The sequence below is a fragment of the Jaculus jaculus genome, chromosome 3 (genome assembly GCF_020740685.1).
Source record: "Jaculus jaculus isolate mJacJac1 chromosome 3, mJacJac1.mat.Y.cur, whole genome shotgun sequence".
NCBI lineage: Eukaryota > Metazoa > Chordata > Mammalia > Rodentia > Dipodidae > Jaculus > Jaculus jaculus.
This window is the reverse complement of record NC_059104.1, coordinates 95,910,841-95,931,952: the sequence shown is the minus strand read 5'-3', so window position 1 is coordinate 95,931,952 and position 21,112 is coordinate 95,910,841. Positions and strand designations below refer to the sequence as shown.

General features: G+C 50.6%; 1 protein-coding gene across 8 annotated transcripts in view; it reads left to right on the top strand.

The window, feature by feature from the left end:
* The window catches only part of Phldb1 (pleckstrin homology like domain family B member 1), a 64,076-nt gene that overhangs the window by 40,345 nt on the left and 2,619 nt on the right, over positions 1-21,112 (top strand). For 4 of the 8 annotated variants that reach the window (XM_045146242.1, XM_045146241.1, XM_045146243.1 and 1 more), the window contains 11 exons: positions 1,429-1,539; positions 1,674-1,763; positions 4,804-4,974; positions 5,447-5,587; positions 6,916-7,056; positions 7,200-7,302; positions 8,350-8,644; positions 8,727-8,817; positions 12,154-12,300; positions 17,696-17,812; positions 18,048-18,150. In XM_045146242.1, coding sequence (XP_045002177.1) covers positions 1,429-1,539; positions 1,674-1,763; positions 4,804-4,974; positions 5,447-5,587; positions 6,916-7,056; positions 7,200-7,302; positions 8,350-8,644; positions 8,727-8,817; positions 12,154-12,300; positions 17,696-17,812; positions 18,048-18,150 — 1,510 coding nt within the window. The remainder of the gene's footprint in view (positions 1-1,428; positions 1,540-1,673; positions 1,764-4,803; positions 4,975-5,446; positions 5,588-6,915; positions 7,057-7,199; positions 7,303-8,349; positions 8,645-8,726; positions 8,818-12,153; positions 12,301-17,695; positions 17,813-18,047; positions 18,151-21,112) is intronic. The other 4 variants (XM_045146244.1, XM_004667390.2, XM_045146245.1 and 1 more) reach the window with 2 other exon arrangements.

Here is a 21,112-nt window from a genome sequence, read left to right as displayed (position 1 = left end):
CAAGACAGGGATGGCATGCTTGGGTCAAAGGAATGCACAAGGAAGCCTAGAGAGTGCTATGTCACACCTGAGTGCCCTTGAATGCTGGGTAAGGGGTTTTGCTTTGTCCTGTGGGTAACGAAGAGCCACTGAACAATTTTGAGAGGATTGACTTGACCTGAAGATGGGCTGGGGATGTAGCTCTGTTTGCCTAGTATATGTGAAGCCCAGCTCTAGTCTCTAGCATCACGTAACCAGGTGGTGGTACACGCCTACAATCTCAGCGCTTGGAAATGCAGGCAGGAGCATCACAAGCTCAAGGTCAGTCTACGCTATATGAGAAACTTCTCCAGAGACTGAGATGGGAAGATTTTATACCCAGGAGCTCAAGGCCAGCCCGAGGCCCATAGTCAGACCTCCTCTCAAAAGCAAACAAGTGGAGTGTTGAGTGTCTTCTTGATGCATACTTACAATTCCAGTACTCACCAGGAGGATTGTCATGAGTTCAAAGGTAGCCTGGACCACATATTGAGACCTTGTCTCAAAAAAACAACCCAAGCACACAATTACTCAAGTAATCAATAGCGGGGTATTCTTTTTTTCTTTTTCTTTTTTTTCAAGGTTGGGTCTTATTCTAGCCCAGGCTGACCTGGAATTCACTACGTAGTAGTCTGTGGGTGGCCTTGAGCTCATGGCAATCCTCCTACCTCTGCCTTCCAAGAGCTGAGGTTAAAGGTGTGTACCACCACACCTGGCTCTTTTTTTTTTTTTAACTTAAAAAAAATTATTTATAGAGAGAAAGAAAGAGGCAAATAGAGAGGAAAGGGAGGGGGAGAGGCAGAGAATGGGTACGCCAGGGCCTCCAGCCGCTGCAAAGGAACACCAGATGCATGTGTTTGCCTTACATGGGTACTGGTGAATCGAACGTCGGTTGTTAGGCTTTGCAGGCCTTAACCACTAAGCCATCTCTCCAGCCCAATATGGTATTCTTTTGGGAAAAGTTAGGAAAGTCAGATAAGCAAGCAAGGCTCAAAGGGCACATGAGAAAAATATTTTGTGGGAACATGAAGTAGATTGGAATGAGAGAGAGGAGGCAGGAGGTGCCCAGGCAGGAAGTGGAAGGCCTGCGTTCTGGTCATGGCAGTGGGGAATGGGCGGGTGAGCTGTTCAGCCTCACCAGGCTTCTGGAGCCATTGGCTAGTGTGAAGGAAGAGAGATTTATAGGGTTTGGGTTCTGCCTACCATACCCAGTGGCACAGGGGGCACTTGTTTCAGGAGGAAGGGAGGGAGGGAGGAAAGAGCCTGGGAAGGAGCCAGTTGAAGTCTGTTCTCTTGGGTAAATGTGTTAGTTCACTGAGTGTGGACTCTCTGGACAAGATGATCAGCCAAGCTTCACCTTGGGCTCAGCCCTGTCTCCCCAAGACCTGATCAACCATCCTGTTTTCTCAGGAGCGCCTGATCGTCTTGGACAGTCAGGCTGGGCAGATCCGTGCCCAGGCAGTGCAGGAGTCTGAGCGCCTGGCCCGGGACAAGAATGCCACCCTGCAGCTACTGCAGAAGGTAGTTGTCCTTGCATCGGGCGGGGTTGGGGGGCAGTGAGGAAAGGTGAGTACAGAAAGCTGGGGTGAGATTGCCAGCCATCTCTTAGGGTTCCTCCTTTGCTGTTCTCTGATTCTGCTGTTCTGGGCTTGCAGGAGAAGGAGAAGCTGATGGTTCTGGAAAGGAGATACCACTCACTCACGGGGGGCCGGCCTTTTCCGAAGAACACATCAACACTCAAAGAGGTACCGTGGCTGGGTCAGTCCCAGCTTTAGGCTCAGCAGGGAGCCTGGGAGGCTCTTTGTGAACTGGAGAGGATGGCCGTGGAGGCTGACATCTGACTCTACATGCCTACCAGATGTGCCCTTCAGTTGCTTTTTGGGTTCTTACTGATGCTACCATTTTAGGGGCTGAGTATATATATAAGGGGCACAGGGGGCCCCTCGGCGGGGTGGGTGGACAGCTCAGAGGTTTCTCTGAGGGACAGACCTGAGGAAACCCACCTTGAAGGGGAACACAGGGAGGGATCTGGGAGTTCTCATCTGGGGCTCCCTGGGCTTCAGTTTGGAACCAGACTCAACTTAGAAGTGGGCACTGAAGCCCCTTTAAGTGGTTCTGTGTCAAGGCTTCATATCTGGCATGGGAGGTCCAGCCAGGACATGGCTGCCTTCCTGACATTTCTCTCCCCACTCTGCCTCGCTGCTGGAGCAATTTCAGCTTGGGGCATGGTGGCTGGGCTGAGCATGAGGGATGAGACCACTTACTGTGTACCCTTTCTGTAGGCTCAGCTTCTCATCTCCGAGTCCTCAGGGATGGGGCTGGGGAACAAGGCTCTGGGTTCATTCCCAGGGTCTTCTCAGGCTGGGGGCTCTTCTGTCTCTTTAACCCCACCTGCTTCCACTCTGCTCTGCCCCAAAGCACAAGAGGTAATCCCAGCTGACTGAGCACTCTGCTTCGCCTGCTGCCTGCCCGCTTGCCTGCCCACCCAATCACAAACTGCTTCCTACAGCTCTTCCTAGGGTGGATGGCAATTCCTTCTCCTGGCTGGCAGCATTTGGGAGTTTGTGTGAGTGTGCCATCCTGCCATCCATACAGCACCTGGGCATCCATGAGAAATAAGCATTGATTTGCGTTTGAATTTGCATGCATCTGCGTGCCATTCTCCACTGCTCACAACACACTGGAATCTCTGGCTCATTCTCTTTTTTTCTGTGGCCTCCAGAGGACAGTCTGGTCCTAGAGCTAGAGTGGGCACCCTGGATAGGCAGACAGGCTGAGGAGCCCATGCTTTGGGGCAGCTCATTGTGGATTCCTAGGACCTAAATTTATGTGATGGGAATGATGGTCCTCGTCCTCCCAGCCCACAATCTAGTGAGTACTAACTCTTAAGGGAGTGGGTGCCCATTTTTCTGCCAAGGCTTTTGTTTTGTTTTGTTTTTAGAGGTAGGGTCTCGCTGTAGCCCAGGCTGACCTGGAATTCACTATGTAGTCTCAGGGTGGCCTCGAACTCACAGTGATCCTCCCACCCCAGCCTCCCAAGTGTTGGCACCACCACAACCAGCAGAGAGAGAAGAATGGGTGCACCAGGGCCTTCAGCCACTGCAAATGGACTCCAGACGCATGTGCCACTCTGTGCATCTGGATTTACATGGGCACTGGGAATGGAACTCTGGTTGTTAGGCTTTATGGGCAATTGCCATCTCTCCAGCATCCCCCCCATTTGAAAGTGACAGAGAGAGAGAGGGAGAGAAAGATAGAGAGAGAATGGGCGCACCAGGGCTTCCAGCCACTGCAAACGAACTCCAGACGCATGCGCCCCCTTGTGCATCTGGCTAACATGGGTCCTGGGGAAACGAGCCTCAAACCAGGGTCCTTAGGCTTCACAGGCAAGCACTTAAGCGCTAAGCCATCTCTCCAGCCCATCAGCATCCCCCTTTTTTAAAGACAGGGTCTCATTTAGCCCAGGCTGGTCTTAAACTCGCTGTGTAGTCAAGGATGACCTTGAACTTGTGATCCTCCTAACTCCACTCCCCAGTCGTGAGATTTCAGGAGAGTCCCAATGTGCTGAACCTGGGGCTTTGTACATAGCAGGCAAGCAGTCTACCAGCCGAGCTTCATCCCCAGGCTCTGCCGAGGCTTTCAGATACTTTCTGCCAAGGCCTCTTTTCCAGAGCTTGTCTTGCTCAGGTCCCAGCGGTGTCTTCATTTCCTTTTACTAACTCCCAGCTCCTCTTCTGGTGAATGAGGCTCGAGGGGCCTGTGTGGAATGTTGCGGCAGTACTGCGTGTGGGTACTCTTTGGGGTCCCCAGGGTGGCGAAGACAGATGCGGGTTTCTGGGATCTGTGCTCCACTCCTCAGTAGGCTCTTAGAAGGCTTTCTCTGGGCTGCTTCTCCTGCCCTAGCCTAGGGCCAACCCAGGGATGAGACTGTAAGGATCAGTTCTCTGTAGCAATTAAATGCCAAGCAGGTCCCCAAAGTGGAGCTCGGGAGGAGCCTTCCAGTCAGTTCTCAGCTGGGCATGGCGATGCACGCCTGTAATTCTAGCACTTGGGAGGTATAGAAGTGGGAGGCTTGCCATAAGTTTGAGGCCAGCCTGGGCTACATGGCTACATATTGAGTTCTAGGCCAGCTAGGACTATGAAGCAAGATACTGTCCAAAAATCTTGACACAAACCAGTCAGTTCTGCCTGCTCTTTTCAGGCCCCTACCTTCCTAGCCATAGTGACCTGCTGAGAGTCCAACCCCATTCTGGATTTTGCCCTGACATGGAGTGACGGCCCTGGGCCTGGCATGGAGTGTGGTGTGCTGGGTACTTTGTTGGCTCCCGTTAATCTCTTCTCTGTCCCCTGCCCTGAGCATCCTAGGAGTATATGACCCTGGCTGAGGTTCTCCAGCTGTGCTCTTGCTTGGACCTCTATGCTTCTGCCACCTGTCCCAGCAGGTTCCCCCAGGCCCTGACTGACAGTGAGGTACCAGCCACAGAGTGTGTCCACAGGCCTCCTTTGCCCCTCAGCCTGGGTGGGAGCAGGGACCAGCAATCCACCTTCAGCTGGCATAGGAGTTGAGCGTGGTTCTTCTCAGCGGCCTTGGGAGCTGTCCTCAGCTCCTGATGGCCCGAGAGGGCCAGGCTGTGCCTCCAGCTCTCCAAGGAGGGCATTGGACTGAGAGGACACGGTTCTCCTCTACTTCCTACCCCCTTCTCCTCCCCTGTGGGCAGGGCCATCTATTGGGTTCTCTTCCCATTAACCTCTTGTATTTCCTCTTGTGGCTGGCCTTTCCTCAAGTATGTGACGCTTGAGCAGCTAAAAGTGATGTGGGGCGCCTCGCCCGAGCTCCCCGCCCTTGCGCCAGGCCTGCCTCCCTGGGCTTCTGCCTCCCAGGACCTGGTCCCCACCACCTGCCTTCCTCCCATGCTGCCCTCCTCCTCCTTCGCTTCCATCATGCCTTCATCTAAGGTTGGTGGTCTGTGTGTCCTTACCACCCCCACCCCATGGTTGGCCTGGCTCTGTCTGTGTGTTCCCCCTGCCCACTGGCCTCTGCTCTAGACCAGCCCAAGGGCAGTGCTTAGTACCTCCAGGCTCTGGCTGGCTGAATGGCATAGCGGTGTCTGTGCTCTGGAACTTGTGCCCTGACTGTTTTTCTGTGCCCTTAGCACAATCAGGGCAACTGTTTTCTCACTGTTTTTCTCTTCTCCTTGTGCCTGCCTTCCTTCCTTCTCTCCCTCCCTCCCTTTCTTCCTTTTCTCCCTCCTTCCCTCCCTCCCTTTCTTTCTTCCCTTTTTCCTTCCCTCCCTTTCTTCCTTCCCTTCTTCCTTCCTGTACCTTGTTACCCATTTCCCTTGCATGGCCTTCCTTACCTTCCCTCCAACCCTCCTCTTCCTCTTTTTTCTTCTTTCTCTCCATCCTTGCCCTTCCCCTGCCCCTCCAGATGGAGAAGCTGCTGCTCCCTGCTGTAGACTTAGAGCAGTGGTACCAGGAGCTGATGGCCGGGCTGGGGACTGGCCTTCCTGCCGCCTCCCCTCGCACCTCTCCCCCGCCTCTGCCTGCCAAAGCTTCCCGTCAGCTGCAGGTAACCCCACACTGCTGTCCTGCCAAGGTCTTGCTCCTGTCTGCTCTGAGAATCTGCTGCCAATCCCTAAACCACACGATGCACTTTGGGCCATGGGGTCAGTCCAGTAGGGCAAGGAGGGGTCTCTGGGTTCTGAGAGGGCAGTGAGGGTCTCTTCCCAGGCAGTCATCCTGCATTGTGGTGCTCTGGGCCGTCAGAGAGCTGGGCTTCTGAGTCCAAGAGGATGGGATTGACTGAACAATGGAAAGGAGTCCTCCCCAGAGCTTCTTGCCTAGCCTGGGTGCCGGACTCGCTCTTGGGCCTGTTGCATCTGGAGCTAGTGTGTCCTGGGACAGCGAGCTGCCAGTCTCTTGTTCTTCTAATCTTCCCAAGGGGTAATACTTGGAGGCAGAGAATAGGGAGCAAGTACTCTGAAGTGGCAACCTTGGGGACTTACCTATCTCCTGAGAGTTGCCGTGGAGGTTGTGGGTCTACCTAAGCCTCCAGCAATATGCTGAAAAGAGGTGGCAAACAAAGGTGCTCCCACAGTCTTCGGCTTTCATTCAGCTGACCTGCCCCAGTGCCCGTGACTCCACCGTTCAGAATGCATTCTTCAGCAAACGCGCTGCACCTCTGAGACTGTGACCCCAGCCAACGTCCTGCGTCCTCTTTTGGAGGAGTTTGATTCATGTTAGCGCACGTGGCACCTCTAACTGGATACCCAGCTGGCTAGAGACTTGCACATGTTTTGATGCATTTAATCCCACCACAGGCCTTTGAATTGGATGGTGTCGGCTCTCAGTGTACAGATGAAAGGCCGGGGTGCTGGGAGGCTAAGGTGTCTCCCCCAGTCACACAGCGAGGAAGCAGCAGGGCTTCTGCAGAGAATCAGAGCCGCTGACTCCAAAGACCACGTTCACTGCGTGCACTGTGAGGGAGCTTGGCTTTTGTAGCCCCGTCTGCCTCTTCCTTTGCAGATAGGAAAGCCCAGGCAGGCCTCGGGAGGGCTCAAGGTAACATAGTGTCAGCGATGGGACTAGAAGGAGCCTGGCTCCTGCTTGTCTCCTGCACAGCTCTTTCCAGTTGACCTGAACTCCTTGCATAGGTTGATTTACAGGTTTGTTCTTAGGCCTGACATTGGGCCAGGGATTGGCTTAGGGAGGAAAGGCTGCTAATGGCATCTGCCCGTTGAGCTAGTCCAGGTGGCTCAACTCTGTTGTCAGCTGGAGCCACAAGGCCTTAGAGGCCCTGTGCCAGGGTGGTACCACAGGTCACAACTGGCCTAGGTGACATGTGGTGCCATCTAGTAGGGAAGTCAGGAGTCACAGGCTAGTATCGCTTCCTTCCAGGTTTACCGCTCCAAGATGGATGGCGAGGCCACCAGTCCCTTACCCCGGACCCGCAGTGGCCCTCTCCCCTCCTCCTCGGGCTCCTCTTCGTCTTCCTCCCAGCTCAGCGTGGCAACCCTGGGCCGTAGTCCATCCCCAAAGGTCTGCCAATCCCTAAACCTAAACCGTGTGGTGGGGGCATGGAGGCTGGTCATGCTGGGCAGAGGCTATGGCTGCCTGTGTGGGCCTCGGGGTGGGGATGGGATCCTCTGAGCCCAGGTGCCAGTGTTCCATCCCCTCTCCAGAGTGCTCTGCTCGCCCAGAATGGCACAGGCAGCCTTCCTCGCAACCTGGCAGCCACACTGCAGGACATTGAAACCAAGCGCCAGCTGGCCTTGCAGCAGAAGGGTGAGTGGCTCCCTGGGGTGGGGGGGACCCCTTTGCCTCACGCATGCTCACACCTGTCACAAGCTGTGTTTCCTGACGTTGGAATCTGGGCAAGAGCAGAAAGGATTTAGATTGAACATCTAAAGAAGAGCTTTCAGGATAGTTTTCCAAAGACCCCAGGACAGGGGACAGAGGCTGTGACCCTGTGACATCTTCCCAGAAAGCCCAGCCAATAAGGGGAAGTCCTTATTGACCTGAGTAGGGCTAGACATTGGAGGTATGGGGTTGGATTTGATGCCCTCCAGAAATGGTTTCCTGAGACACTGACTTCAGGGACCAGAAGTCCTCGTTGCTTGTGTCCATTTTAGTAGTTTTGAAAGCCCATGTCTGTGCCTCTCTCTCTCCTTATCCCCTCTGCATCTCTCTCCTACACCCTCTGCCTGGGGCCCCCCCCACACCAGTCGAGTTGCTTCCTGCCGAGCCCCTCTCACCCGACGACCCAGCAGGTAGAGAGTTAGTCACGGAGGACATTGCTTTTGCCAGGCAACCCCAGCGCACGCATGATGAGTCCTGCCCAGGCTCCACGGCCTGCAGGCGCAGCCCCAAGCTGAGTTGGGCTGGGGTGCCCGGCTGGCCTCCCCCCAGCTCATCTTCCTGCTGTCCCAGCTCTGCTCCTGCGTCTCTCTCGCTTCTGCATTGTGGGGTGCCTGTGAGGGCACCCTGATGCTCAAGGGTTCCAGTTAACTTCCCTTCCTCCTGTCCCAGATGGCAGGATGGGTGCATGTGCCCTGATCTATGGTGCAGGCCTCAGCTGTGAGCTGGGGCAGCTGGCTGGCATGCTGCTTGGGGACCACCTGGGCAGATCTGGTATCCAGGATGCAGAGAGGACCCTGAAGCCAGACGGTGGCCAGTTATAGAGGCGACTGGAGCATTGGCAGTGCCACGTGCCTGGAGCTGGGGCTCGGTGTTGCCTCTCCCTGCTTGCTCCTCCCTTCGTCTGTGGTGCCTCGGGGTCCTCCCCGCCCCGTGGTAGGTATCCCACTGTGACTCCCGCGGTCTCTCCTGCAGGGCAGCAGGTGATTGAGGAGCAGCGGCGACGGCTGGCTGAGCTGAAGCAGAAAGCGGCAGCAGAGGCTCAGTGCCAGTGGGATGCCCTTCACGGGGCAGCACCCTTCCCCACAGGCCCCTCAGGCTTCCCCCCACTCATGCACCGCTCCATCCTGCACCACCTGCCGGCTGGGCGGGAGCGTGGGGAGGAGAGTGAGCACGCCTACGACACGCTAAGCCTGGAGAGCTCAGACAGTGCTGAAACCAGCATCTCCACGGGGGGCGCCTCAGCCTGCTCCCCTGACAACATGTCCAGGTGACTGCCATGCCCAGTCCTCCATTGCTGCCAGGTGCCCCCACAGTTCCTTGATAAGCCTCCTCTTCCTTCTCCCAACCAGTGCCAGTGGTCTGGACATGGGCAAGATCGAGGAGATGGAAAAGATGCTGAGGGAAGCTCATGCGGAGAAGAGCCGGCTCATGGAGTCCAGGGTGAGGCTGACTGGGGCCAGGAGGCAGCAGGGAGTGGGCTCAGAGCTGCCTGTTCTTGCCAACAGCCTGTGCTCCACCCCAAGCCCTCCACCCACATTAACTATGCAGCATTCCTCTGGGATAGAAAGTGTATGCTCCTCAGATGGGGCGTGGAAGGCCACATCTTCCCAGCTCCACAGAGTAGAGGGCGGCAGTCACCGTTGTTCAACCACGTATCTCCAGTCTTGGGGCCCCAAGACTGTGAGCCTTGTGGGAACCCAGGGAATTTTGATTCCTGTCTGCCTATATAGCAGGGCATTCCTTTGGAGGATAGTTAGGAAAAGCAGGAGGTGGGGGCTTGAGGTAGAAGGACCGAAGAGGAGGCAGCTGTCCAAGCCAGAGCAGGAGCCCTGGGGTGAGGCTCAAGGAAGTCATATTCCCTTAATGTGCGTGTGGAGCTGAGACTTGGCAAAGAGGGTCCCAGGGCTTATCCTGGGCATGAACAGGCTGAGGAAACCTGCCTAGGAGGGAGGTTAGAGAGTCTGCTGAAGCTGTTCTGTTCTTGTTTGAAGCACTCTGCATTCTTTACACTTCTCTTCACTCTCCTTCTCTCCCTCTACTTCTGGGTTCAGGTAACACCTCTTTTTTTATTTTTTATTTATTTTTAATTTTTATTAACATTTTCCATGATTATAAAATATATCCCATGGTAATTCCCTCCCTCCCCACCCCCACACTTTCCCATTTGAAATTCCATTCTCCATCATATTACCTCCCCATTACAATCATTGTAATTACATATATACAATATCAACCTATTAAGTATCCTCCTCCCTTCCTTTCTCCACCCTTTATGTCTCCTTTTCAACTTACTGGCCTCTGCTACTAAGTATTTTCATTCTCACACAGAAGCCCGGTCATCTGTAGCTAGGATCCACATATGAGAGAGAACATGTGGCGCTTGGCTTTCTGGGCCTGGGTTACCTGACTTAGTATAATACTTTCCAGGTCCATCCATTTTTCTGCAAATTTCATAACTTCATTTTTCTTTACCGCTGAGTAGAACTCCATTGTATAAATGTACCACATCTTCATTATCCACTCATCTGTTGAGGGACATCTAGACTGGTTCCATTTCCCAGCTATTATAAATTGAGCAGCAATAAACATGGTTGAGCATGTACTTCTAAGGAAATGAGATGAGTCCTTTGGATATATGCCTAGGAGTGCTATAGCTGGGTCATATGGTAGATCAATCTCTAGCTGTTTTAGGAACCTCCACACTGTTTTCCACAATGGCTGGACCAGATTGCATTCCCACCAGCAGTGCAGAAGGGTTCCTTTTTTTTCACATCCCTGCCAACATTTATGATCATTTGTTTTCATGATGAGCACCTCTTTTTAAACTGTGACTCACTTGAGATGAGGATGGGACCCAGCAGCCATAGAGGCCGAAACGGAGTAGGGACTGGTCATTTGCATAGAAAGCCAGTGAAAAGAGAATGTTTCTTAGCATCATATATAGCAAAGTAAAAGAAATTCATAAGCCTGTCTTGTCGAGGGAAAGCAGGAGATTGTGCTAAGTTTTTTTTAAATCATGATTTAATTAGGATTTATTTTAAAAGAGAGTAGAAGCAGAGAAAATCCCAACCTGACTGTGGGGGAGTCCTCACAACTGGGAGGGATCCTGAGGGAAGTCCCTGTGCTAAATTTTGAACTGGGGCGATAGCAAATGATACAGAAGTCTATCATTAGTTAAGTCATCCTTTTAAAATTCCTTCAGAATGATTTTTGTAAATTCAATTGTGACCTTGGTCTCCAATCATAATTTTTCCCTATTAAGTTTGAAGTCCACCCACAAATGCTACCCATGTGAAGTTTCAAATAGCCCTAAATTAGTGACTGGAATAACTACCAAATATACTTGCTGTCAAAAAAAGGGGGGGCTACAGGAGTGACTTAGCAGTTAAGGTGTTTGCCTGCAAAGGACCCAGGTTTGATTCCCCAGGACCCACGTTAGCCAGTTGCACAAGGGGACACACATTTCTGGAGTTTGTTTGCAGTGGCTGGAAGCCCTGGTGTGCCCATATTCTCTCTCTGTGTCTCTTTCCCTCTTTCTCTGTCAAATAAATAAATAATAAATTTTTTTTAATTGCCTTCAACTTAAGAAAAAAAAAGCCAGCAGTGTTGGCACATGCCTTTAATCCCAGCACTTGGGAGGCAGAGGTAGGAGGATCGCCACTCTGACCTGAGACTATACTGATTTCCAGAACAGCCTAGGCTAGTGCAAGATCCCACCTCAGGAAAAAAAAAAAAAAAAAAAAAAAGAAAGCTGTTGGGCTGGAGAGATGGCTTAGTGGTTAAGGCATTTGTTTGTGGAGCCTAAGGACCCAGGTTCGATTCCCCAGTACCTAAGTGCATAAGCCAGATGCATAAGGTGGTACATGCATCTAAAGTTAGTTTGCAGTGGCTAGAGGCTCTGGCATGCTCATTCTCTTTATCTGCCTCTCTCTGTCTCTCAAAATAAATAAATAAATAAATAAATAAATAAATAAATATATATATATATATATATATATATATATATATATATATATATATTGGTTTTTCAAGGTAGGGTTCCACTCTAGCCCAGGCTGACCTGGAATTCACTATGTAGTCTCAGGGTGCCCTCAAAATCACAGAGATTAAAGGCGTGCACCACTATGTCTGGCTCAAATAAGTAAGTAAAATATTTTTTAAAGATGTTAAAAATGCATGTTTTAGGAATTCAGATAAAGTTACAAGTGCCTCATTTGTTTATTGAATGCTACTTTCCTGCTGGGATCAATGGTGACATGTGTACATGACCTCACTGAACTTTCACTCCAATCCCAGACTAGGCATACTGAAGCCCATTTCTCAGATGAGGGAGTTTAAGAGAGTTTAAGTAATTTTGCCCATAGCTGTGGCAGAGTCAGGTTTTGAAGCTAGGGCAATCCCACTTTAAAGCATCTATTGTGGATTGGAGGGATGGCTGAGCAGTTAAGGCGTTTGCCTGCAAAGCCAAAGGACCCAGGTTCGATTCCCCAGGACCCACATTAGCCAGATGCACAAGAGGGCATGTGCACATCCTTCTGGAGTTCATTTGCAGTAGCTGGAGGCCCTGGCATACCCATTCTCTCTCTCTCTTTCTCTGTCAAATAAATAAATTTTTTTTTACAAAGCATCTGTCCTTAGCCAGCAGGGCTCCCAGAGAGGATGGGCTTTAAAGATCACACCTCCTCAGGCAGGCTGCTATCTGAGGTGGGCACCTCTGCAGCCCAGTTAGGCGCAGAGAGCAGCTGAAGACACTGATCCCCCTGGCTTTGTGGGCAGGAGCGGGAGATGGAGTTGCGGCGGCAAGCCCTAGAGGAGGAGCGGCGGAGACGGGAGCAAGTAGAACGGAGGCTGCAGAGCGAGAGTGCCCGCCGGCAGCAGCTGGTGGAAAAGGAGGTGAAGATGCGGGAGAAGCAGTTTTCTCAGGTGAGTGATTGGCAGGTACAGTGGTAGTTGGGGTGGCTGGCTTGATGGTGAGGCTGTGGAGGAGTAGGAATATCTCTGGTCTCTCTGCTGGGCATTAAGTCTGTTCTCTAGAAAAGACTGCTATTTGCTTGGCACATGGTATTCATTAGTTTCCAGAAACACTAGGGCTCCTTCAAGCCATTGTCTGTATGTTGAGGGTTAGATAAGGTATGGAGATGTTGCCACCTACAAATCTTGGGCCAGGAAAGGTTAAAAAAACAGCCACAAAACACTAAACACCTTTAATCACAGCACTCAGAAGGCAGAGGTAGGAGGATCGCTGTGAGTTTGAGGCCACCCTGAGACTACATAGTGAATTCCAGGTCAGCCTGGGCCAGAGTGAGACCCTGCCTCGAAAAAAAACAATAACAACAACGACAACAACAACAAAAAAAACCCTTTAAAACAACTACAACAAAATCATATTGAGAGAGAAGGAAATGAGTGAAGGGGAAGGGAAGGGTATGGTTGTTAGGCTAGGGTCTGGACAGGCCTCTAGAGATAGAAACCAAGAGTGGAGAGCTAGGATGGCAGGTGCAGAAAAGGGGCACAGGTGTCTGTTGTGTATTTGCAGAAGTAAGAGGTCCTGACACATGCACACGTGTATGCCCATGCAAACAAGTAAAAAGAAAACATGAAAAAAGGGAACAGGGTGGCTGTCCCTGGCCGCCCATAGCCTCGTACCTGCTTTGCGAGTCTGGTACTCCTTCATGTCCCTATAAGCTCCCCTCTAAGGACTTCCTGTCTCTAGTCCCCACCATCAGTGGACAGCTTCACCCTGACTTTTGGGTTACATCTCTAGGAGAGACTTCCAGTAGCTTCTTTTTTGGGCAGGAATCTATCCTTGTTTAAGACAAGCCCTTGCCTGGGAGATGTGGGCAGGTAGCAGGAGGAACAGGATGGGCAAAGATACCCATCTAAGTCTCTGGCCCCTGAGCCTGACTTGTGAGGACCTGTAGTACTCAGATGGACTGTCCCCTCCAACTGGGTCTCCATTGGCTTCCCCAAGGTAGAAGTCCTTTTGGCTCTCCCTGTAGTGGTGACCAGCAATCACAGTTCTTTTATTTTCTATGAGGGTCCCCAAATGGTCCCCAGAAACAATGAGGAACTCTAGTTGTAAATCTTGGTGAAACCTAATTCCTCCTTCCTGCCCCAATTTGTGACAGTTCTGGAACTCCCTCCTCCCGCCACCAGAGTCTGATATGGGAGGGGACTGCACTTACCCCATTTTTACATTTCCTCCTGTAGTTGTGCATTTTCTTATTTTCTTAATTAATTTATTTATTATTACTATTTTTGTTTTCGAGGTAGGGTCTCACTCTAGCTCAGGCTGACCTGGAATTCACTATTTGGTCTCAGGGTGGCCTCGAACTCGTGACAATCTTCTTACCTCTGCCTCCCGAAGTGCTGGGATTAAAGGCGTGCGCCACCACACCCGGCCATTTTATTATTTTTTTTTAAGTAATTTATAGCATTTCCTTTACTTGTGATTTTAAATTTTTTCTGGGAAAGGAAATGCAGAAAAATATTTCAGTTCACTAGTTCTGGTTAGTAACAGAGGCAGAATAGATCATAGTGATTAGTATAAAGTATTTGTGTCACAGAGAGATGTGGGGTAGAGAAATGGTCCAGTGGTTAAGGCACTTGCCTATGAAGCCTAACAACCCAGGTTCAATTCCCCAGTACCCATGTAAAGCCAGATACACAAAGTGGCACAGGCATCTGGGGCTCGTTTGCAGTAGCTGGAGGCCCTGGTGTACCCATACTCATTCTCTCTGTACCTCTGTGCTTGTAAATAAATAAATAAAGTATTTTAAAAAGAAAGAGAGAGAGAGAAAGAAAGAAAACAGCTGTAACTCAAAGTCCCTTGAGCAAGCAGTTGCTTAACAGATTTTTTTTTTGCTTTTTGAGGTAGGGACTTACTCTAGCCCAGGCTGACCTGGAATTCATTCTGTAGTCTCTCAGGCTGGCCTTGAACTCATAGCAATCCTTCTACCTCAGCCTTCCTAGTGCTGGGATTAAAGGCATGCACCATGCCCGGTGCAGATTTTCTGTTATATTCTATTTAAATCATTTTTGCTGGGGATGGGACCCATGGCAGTGAACATGGTAGCAAGTGTTCTACTACTGAGCTGTCCCCCCAGCCTGAAAGAGCAGAGGGTTTTTTTTCTTTTGAGGCAGGGTCTCACATAGCCCAGGCTGACTTCTAACTTCTGTGTGGCCAAGGATAACTTTGAACTTTTTTTTTTGGTTTTTCGAGGTAGGGTCTCACTGTAGCTCAGAGCTGACCTGGAATTCACTATGGAGTCTAAGGGCAGCCTCGAACTCAGGAGGATCCTCCTACCTCTGCCTCCCCAGTGCTGGGATCAAAGGCGTGCGCCACCACGCCTGGCTAATTTTGAATTTTTGATATTCCTGCTTTTACCTCTCAAGTGCTGAGTTTAGTGTGCACTATCATACCTGCTTTTATGCTGGGGGTTGAAAAGGCTTTGTGCATGCTGAGAAAGCACACTACCAACTGAGGCACGCCCCTTGAAAGCAAATTTCTTTTCTTTTCTTTTTTCAAGGTAGGGTCTCTTGCTCCAACCCAAGCTGACCTGGAATTCACTATGTACTCTCAGGGTGGCCTTGAACTCAAGGTGATCCTCCTCCCTCTGCCTCCCTCGAGTGTTGGGATTAAAGATGTGCACCACCACTATGTAGTCTCAAGGTAACCTTGAACTCAAGGCAGTTCTACCTCTGCCTCCCTAGCGCTGGGATTAAAGGTGTACGCCACCACACCCGGCTTGGATTTCTTTTCCTGGAGCACATGCACATATCTGACCTCTCGCTTATTCTGTCAGCTCAAGAGGGAGAGAAGGGCCAGAGAGAAGACAGCTATGGGGCTGAAGAAATGGCTTAGTGGTTAAGCACTTGCCTATGAAGCCTAAGGACCCTGGTTTGAGGCTCAATTCCCCAGGACCCACGTTAGCCAGATGCATAAGGGGGCGCACGCATCTGGAGTTCGTTTGCAGTGGCTGGTGGCTCTGGCACGCTCATTCTCTCTCTCTCTCTCTCTCCCTATTTCTGTCTGTCGCTCTCAAATAAATAAATAAAAACAAACAAAAAAAAAAAATAAAAGAAGACAGCTATGGCTGTGGGCTGGCCATAGGTGGGAGAACTAAGGCAAGGAGGTGTTTAGCATGCTGCCTGGGCCTAGAGTCAGTACAGGCCTGATGGTCTGCACTTTTGCCATAGCCCTGGGAAACCAGTGACAGACATGAGGGTTAGGAGGAAGTGATGTGAAGCTGTAGAGAATTTAAAACTGAAGCAATAATAGGTTGATGTTGTATATATGTAAGTACAATGATTGAGATGGGGAGGTAATATGATGGAGAATGGAATTTCAAAGGGGAAAGTGTGGGGAGGGAGGGAATTACCATGGGATATTTTTTTATAATCATGGAAAATACTAATAAAAATTAAAAAAAAAATCTTCAAAAAAAAAAAAAACTAAGCAAGGGGGATCAGGAGAGTTGAACATGAGTCCTTAGACTTCACAGGGTGAACAGAAGTCTCATTTCTCTGGGACAAATGCCAAGGAGTGCAGTTGCTGGGTTACATGGTGGCTTTATGTTTAGTTTGTAAAATGTGCTTTCTAGAGAAAGTGTGTATCCCATTCAGCATTGTCATTCACGATGTGCAAGTGACCCTGCTTCTGCATATCACCAGCAGGTGAATGTGTGACCACCTTGCCCACCACGTCATCAGACAAGCAGGCATCTAACATAGGACACACCTTGAGTCAGTTCTATGCAAATGAACTTCTATCCAGCCTGTCCCATGTTTTCCTGGCCACATCCAGACAGACATGCCTCAGCCCTCAGCCAGAACCATAGGCTCAAGCTACAAGTTCCTCTATACATACCGAAATAGTTCATGGTTTTATCACATAGCTCCTTCTAAAGAACCACCCATTCCATACCCCTGCTAAAGGTAGGCCCCAGAAACCAATTTGTACCATGGGTCCCTGCCCTACTTATCTGGTGCAAAGGAGGCCTCTATAAATTGTTTTGAGGCAGCCTGATTCCTTCTCTTTGTGCCTACTATTTTAAACTCCTATATGACGTCTCTCTTCTACAGCTAAATTCCCTCACAGGTTGTAACCACTTTTCCTTTTTCCCAATCAGACCAAGAAGTGGTGATGGCTTCATGCATCAGACAATGATAGATGCTGTAGATAAAATGGTGCACTCATAGACAAGGCTCCTTCTCTCAAGATTCTTTTATTGAGCCAGGCGTGGTGGTGCATGCCCTTAATCCCAGCACTAGGGAGGCAGAGGTAGGAAGATCGCCATGAATTCGAGGCCACCCTGAGACTACTTAGGGAATTCCAGGTCAGCCTGAGCTAGAGTGAGACCCTACGTTGAAAACTAAAAAGTAAATAAATAAATAGTCTTTTATTATGTGGTGGGGACACAGATAAGAAGGAGCTAGGTAATTTCAGATGGGCATCATTGTACGAGGATCATTTCTTATGGGGCCTTGTAAGAGACGCTGGTACTTTGAGGAACTGCAGGGAACTGAGCTTTGTCGGGATCCCACAGGCTTCGTTCTAGCACAGTTCATCATTGCCACTGCTACTGTTTTTTATGGGACAGAGTTTTTGACCCCAAGATAACGTGGTGAACCTTCATGTTGTGGTTTGGATGTTAAGTGTCACCCGGAAGCTCATGTGCTAAAGGCTTATCCGCAGCTGATGGTAACACTGGGGAACACTCAGGAGACAGGGCCTAGTTGAAGGCGAGAAGCCATTGGAGGCATGTCTGGGGAATGCATATTGGGACCCCTGTCCCTCCTCTGTCCTCGCTTTCCTTCCACTGTGGTGTGAGCAGCTCCCTGGGATGATGTTCTGCCTAGTCACAGGTCCAAGGTGATGGGGTATGACAGTGACTAGATTGAAACCTCTGAAACAGTCAAAATACAACTACCTCAGGTATTTTGTCATAGTATTATAAAACAAGATATTTTGCTGTCAACAATTTTTCATTGTTAATGATCCTTGAACAATTTGCTTTTGAATTAAAAATGTTACTCCAAATATAAAAAAAAAAAAAAACTGAAGCAAGGGCTGGGCGTGGCGTGGCGGTACACGCTTTAATCCCAACACTCGGGAGGCAGAGGTAGGAGGATCGCCATGAGTTCAAGGTCACCCTGAGACTACATAGTGAATTCCAGGTCAGCCTGGGCTAGAGTGAAACCCTACCTCAGGAAAAAAAAAAAAAAAAAAGAAAGAAAGAAAAGTGAAACAAGGGTCCCGAACAAGAGAGTGATGGGGGAGAGAAGATCTTCTGCTAAGCCTGCCCTCTGCCTCCAGGCCCGGCCCCTGACACGCTACCTGCCCATCCGGAAGGAGGACTTTGACTTGAAGACCCATATCGAGTCGTCAGGCCATGGAGTAGACACCTGTCTGCATGTGGTGCTCAGCAGCAAGGTACCAGGCTTGCATGGGCCAGGCTGCTGGGGAGAGGGCCCTGTAATTAGAGGTACCTCCTGGGGCCTTGGAGTACCGGCTTCAGTTACTGTCCCAACCTAGCCAAGACTGTCCCAGGGAGAGATGTTGAAGGCAGCTACCGCAGATCCAGACCCAGGCGCCACATACTGGAGGAGGCTGCTTGGGGACAGAGGTTCAGGGCTGCACCACTGTGTCCTCACTCCGCTTCTCACAGGTCTGCCGTGGCTACTTGGTCAAGATGGGCGGGAAGATTAAGTCATGGAAGAAGCGCTGGTTTGTCTTCGACCGGCTCAAGCGCACTCTCTCTTATTATGTAGGTGAGTTCCTACAGGACTACCATGGATCCAGTCACAGCTGGGACCCTTGGGTGCCAACACCTGGGGTAACTGGTCTACTAAAAGGAGGCTAAGCTTCCTAGTAGAGGGCCAGAGGCTCAGATAGTCCTTGACCTCCCCTTCTTAAAGATTACCTGGTTCCCTTCTATTTGTTCACTCACTGTCTCATTCACTTATTTACTCTGCAGTGTCATTGAACATCTAATACATTCCAGGTACTATTTTAGATTCTGGTGACAAGAAAGGTGGCTTCATTCTTTTTCTTGGAGCTTATTGTCAGGAAAGCAGACACTGAGCAGAGAGTTAAAACAAAGCACAGTAGGTTTGCTGACAAGGCATCATGCTATGCACCCATTTTACAGATAAAGGAAAATGAGGCTCAGAGAGGCTAAGTAAATTGCCTGTTGTCTCAGCTCCTAGCTGAGGGGAAGAGAGACCAGCAGATTCAGAAGGGCAAGAGGCAAGAAGCCAACACTGACCATGTGCCAGGTGCTGGGTTGGCACTTGGCACATGTGACCTTACTTTGTGTCTATGAAACAAAAAGAGACGAAGTTGAGGCGAGTAGCAGAAAGGGGTAAAGGCCAGCCGAGGGAGCAGACATTTGCAAGTCAGAGGTGTCACCGGCGATGAAAGATGCTGCAGGAAGGCCAAGAATGATGTGGCCCGAAAGCCATTCGACTGGGAGATTGGGGCTTGTAGAGAGACGGCTTGCTGCTGCACACGGGGCCAGAGCCAGATTGCCCAAGCCCAAAGATAGGTGGGCGGGAAGGAAGTGGGCAGGAGTGTGTTACTATTTCCAGTGAGGGAAGGAGCGGGAGAGAACAGGGACTGGAGGGTGGCCAGGCCTGGAGCCTGGTCCTTGTGCCAAGGAGGAAGTGCTGGAGCTGGGAGTGGGGCTACTCCAGGACCTGGCAGTGTCTTGTCCGCTGGGCCTGCACCCTGCGCCTGCTACTTAGTGGAAGCCCCTCACCGCAGGACAGAGTCACAGCAGACACTTCCTCTGTAAAGTCTTCTGAGGCTCCACTGTAGCTGGAGTGGTTCCCACCTCCTCTAAGCTGCTGTTGTCATCCTGGGTCTGTCTGCCATGTAACATCAGCCAGGGCATAACGGTGTAGTGACAGATGCCACGTTATGTGCCCAACGTTGCCGGGTGCGCTGAATGCGCTGTCGCGTTGCATACTCGCACCACCCTCGTGTATGTGTGCTCCTGGAACTCCCCGCCACACTGGCGAGCCACGAGGCCGCGTGACTGCCTCCTTCCCGCCACGTTGTAGGTTGTAGGGGAAGGATTTGTGACTTCTTTCTGCGTGCTAGTGTCTAGGATTTGATCCTTCCACACTGAACACCTGCTGTGTGCCTGGCGCATAGCTGTTAGTACTGGAGGGAGACCTAGGGAGGAACAACAGAAGGTTCAGATTCAGTATGGGGAGTCTACGCAGAGGGCTCACGACTCTTCATTGTGGTGGGGTAACATCTTCAGGGTAGGTCTTGAAGGTTGCTTATGAGTTGGTAAGAATATGGGCAAGAGAACATTCCTGGGTACATCGAGTGAAGTGGTAAGGGGACAGGGAGAAGCTCAGCTGGGTTGACAGCCTTGGCTGGTGCAGGTGAAGCCATGAGACAAGCTAGACGGACACACTGACACAAGGGTGCGAATGGGCTTTGCCGAGGCAAGGAGACAGGTTCCGAGGAGGAGCCGTGGAGAAGTAGCAGGATGAGGCTCGCTTCCGGCAGTCCATCCTCCGTGTGGGGCACGTGAGCAGCAGCACCCCAGAGGCTGGAGCAGGGACACAGTGCTGCGAGCCGCTCAGTGCTTGGGCCAGAAATAACCAGGGGCGGGAAAGAGCCCACAGGGAGCGCTGTGATTGCGGTGCCCTTTCCTGTACGCCTCTGGCTGGTGCTGAGCTGTGCCGTCTGAGCAGTGTTTGTCCTGCTCAGGGGCTTCTCCTCCTGGTCTTCCATACCAAGTGGTCACCTCTGCTCTGCCAGTTGCTTTCTCAGATGCTGTGTGCTATGCCCTGACCTCAGCTCTGCTTTCTGAGTGTTTTTTAAAAGTTATTTATTATTTATTTATTTATTTGAGGGTAACAGACAGAGAAAGAGGCAAATAGAATGAATGGACGAGCCAGGGCATCCAGCCACTGCAAACAAACTCCAGATACATACACCATCTTGTGCATCTGGCTAACGTGGGTCCTGGAGAATTGAGCCTCAAACCAAGGTCTTTAGGCTTCACAGGCAAATGCCTAACTGCTAAGCCATCTCTCCAGCCCCTGAGTGCTTTTTAAAATGTGTGTGTGTGTGTGTATGTATGTATGTATGTATGTATGTATGTATATTAGGGCTGGAGAGATGGCTTGGCAGTTAAGGCGCTTGCCTGCAAAGCCTAAGGACCACTCTAGATCCCACGTAAGCCAGAAAGCATGCAAGATCTCAAATGCTCATTAGGTGGCACAAGCATATGCACTACCTTGTACATCTGGCTTTTTTAACTGGGGAATTGAACCTGAGTCTTTTGTCTTTGGCAGCAAGCACCTTAACGGCTAAACCATCTTTTCTCCAGCCCTCTTTTTTCTTTTTGAGACAGGATTTCATTATGTAAGCCAGACAGGCCTAGGATTTACTGTATCATCCAGGCTGGCCTCAAACTTGTGATCAGTGTTGCTGTGTTGGGTATGGTGGCTCATGCCTTTAATCCCAGCACTCAGGAGACAAAGGTAGGAGGATCATTGTGAGTTTCAGGCCAGCCTGGGACAACAGAGTGAGTACCAGGTCAGCATGGGCTAGAGTGAGACTCTACCTCAAAACAAAACAAAACAAAACCCATACAACAACAAAAAAATTGTGCTCCTTCTGCTTCAGCTCCCCAAGTCCTCCAGCATTGCCCTACTCAACACTTTCTCCCCCTCCCCCAAGGCAAGTTCTCACTCTAGCCCAGACCTA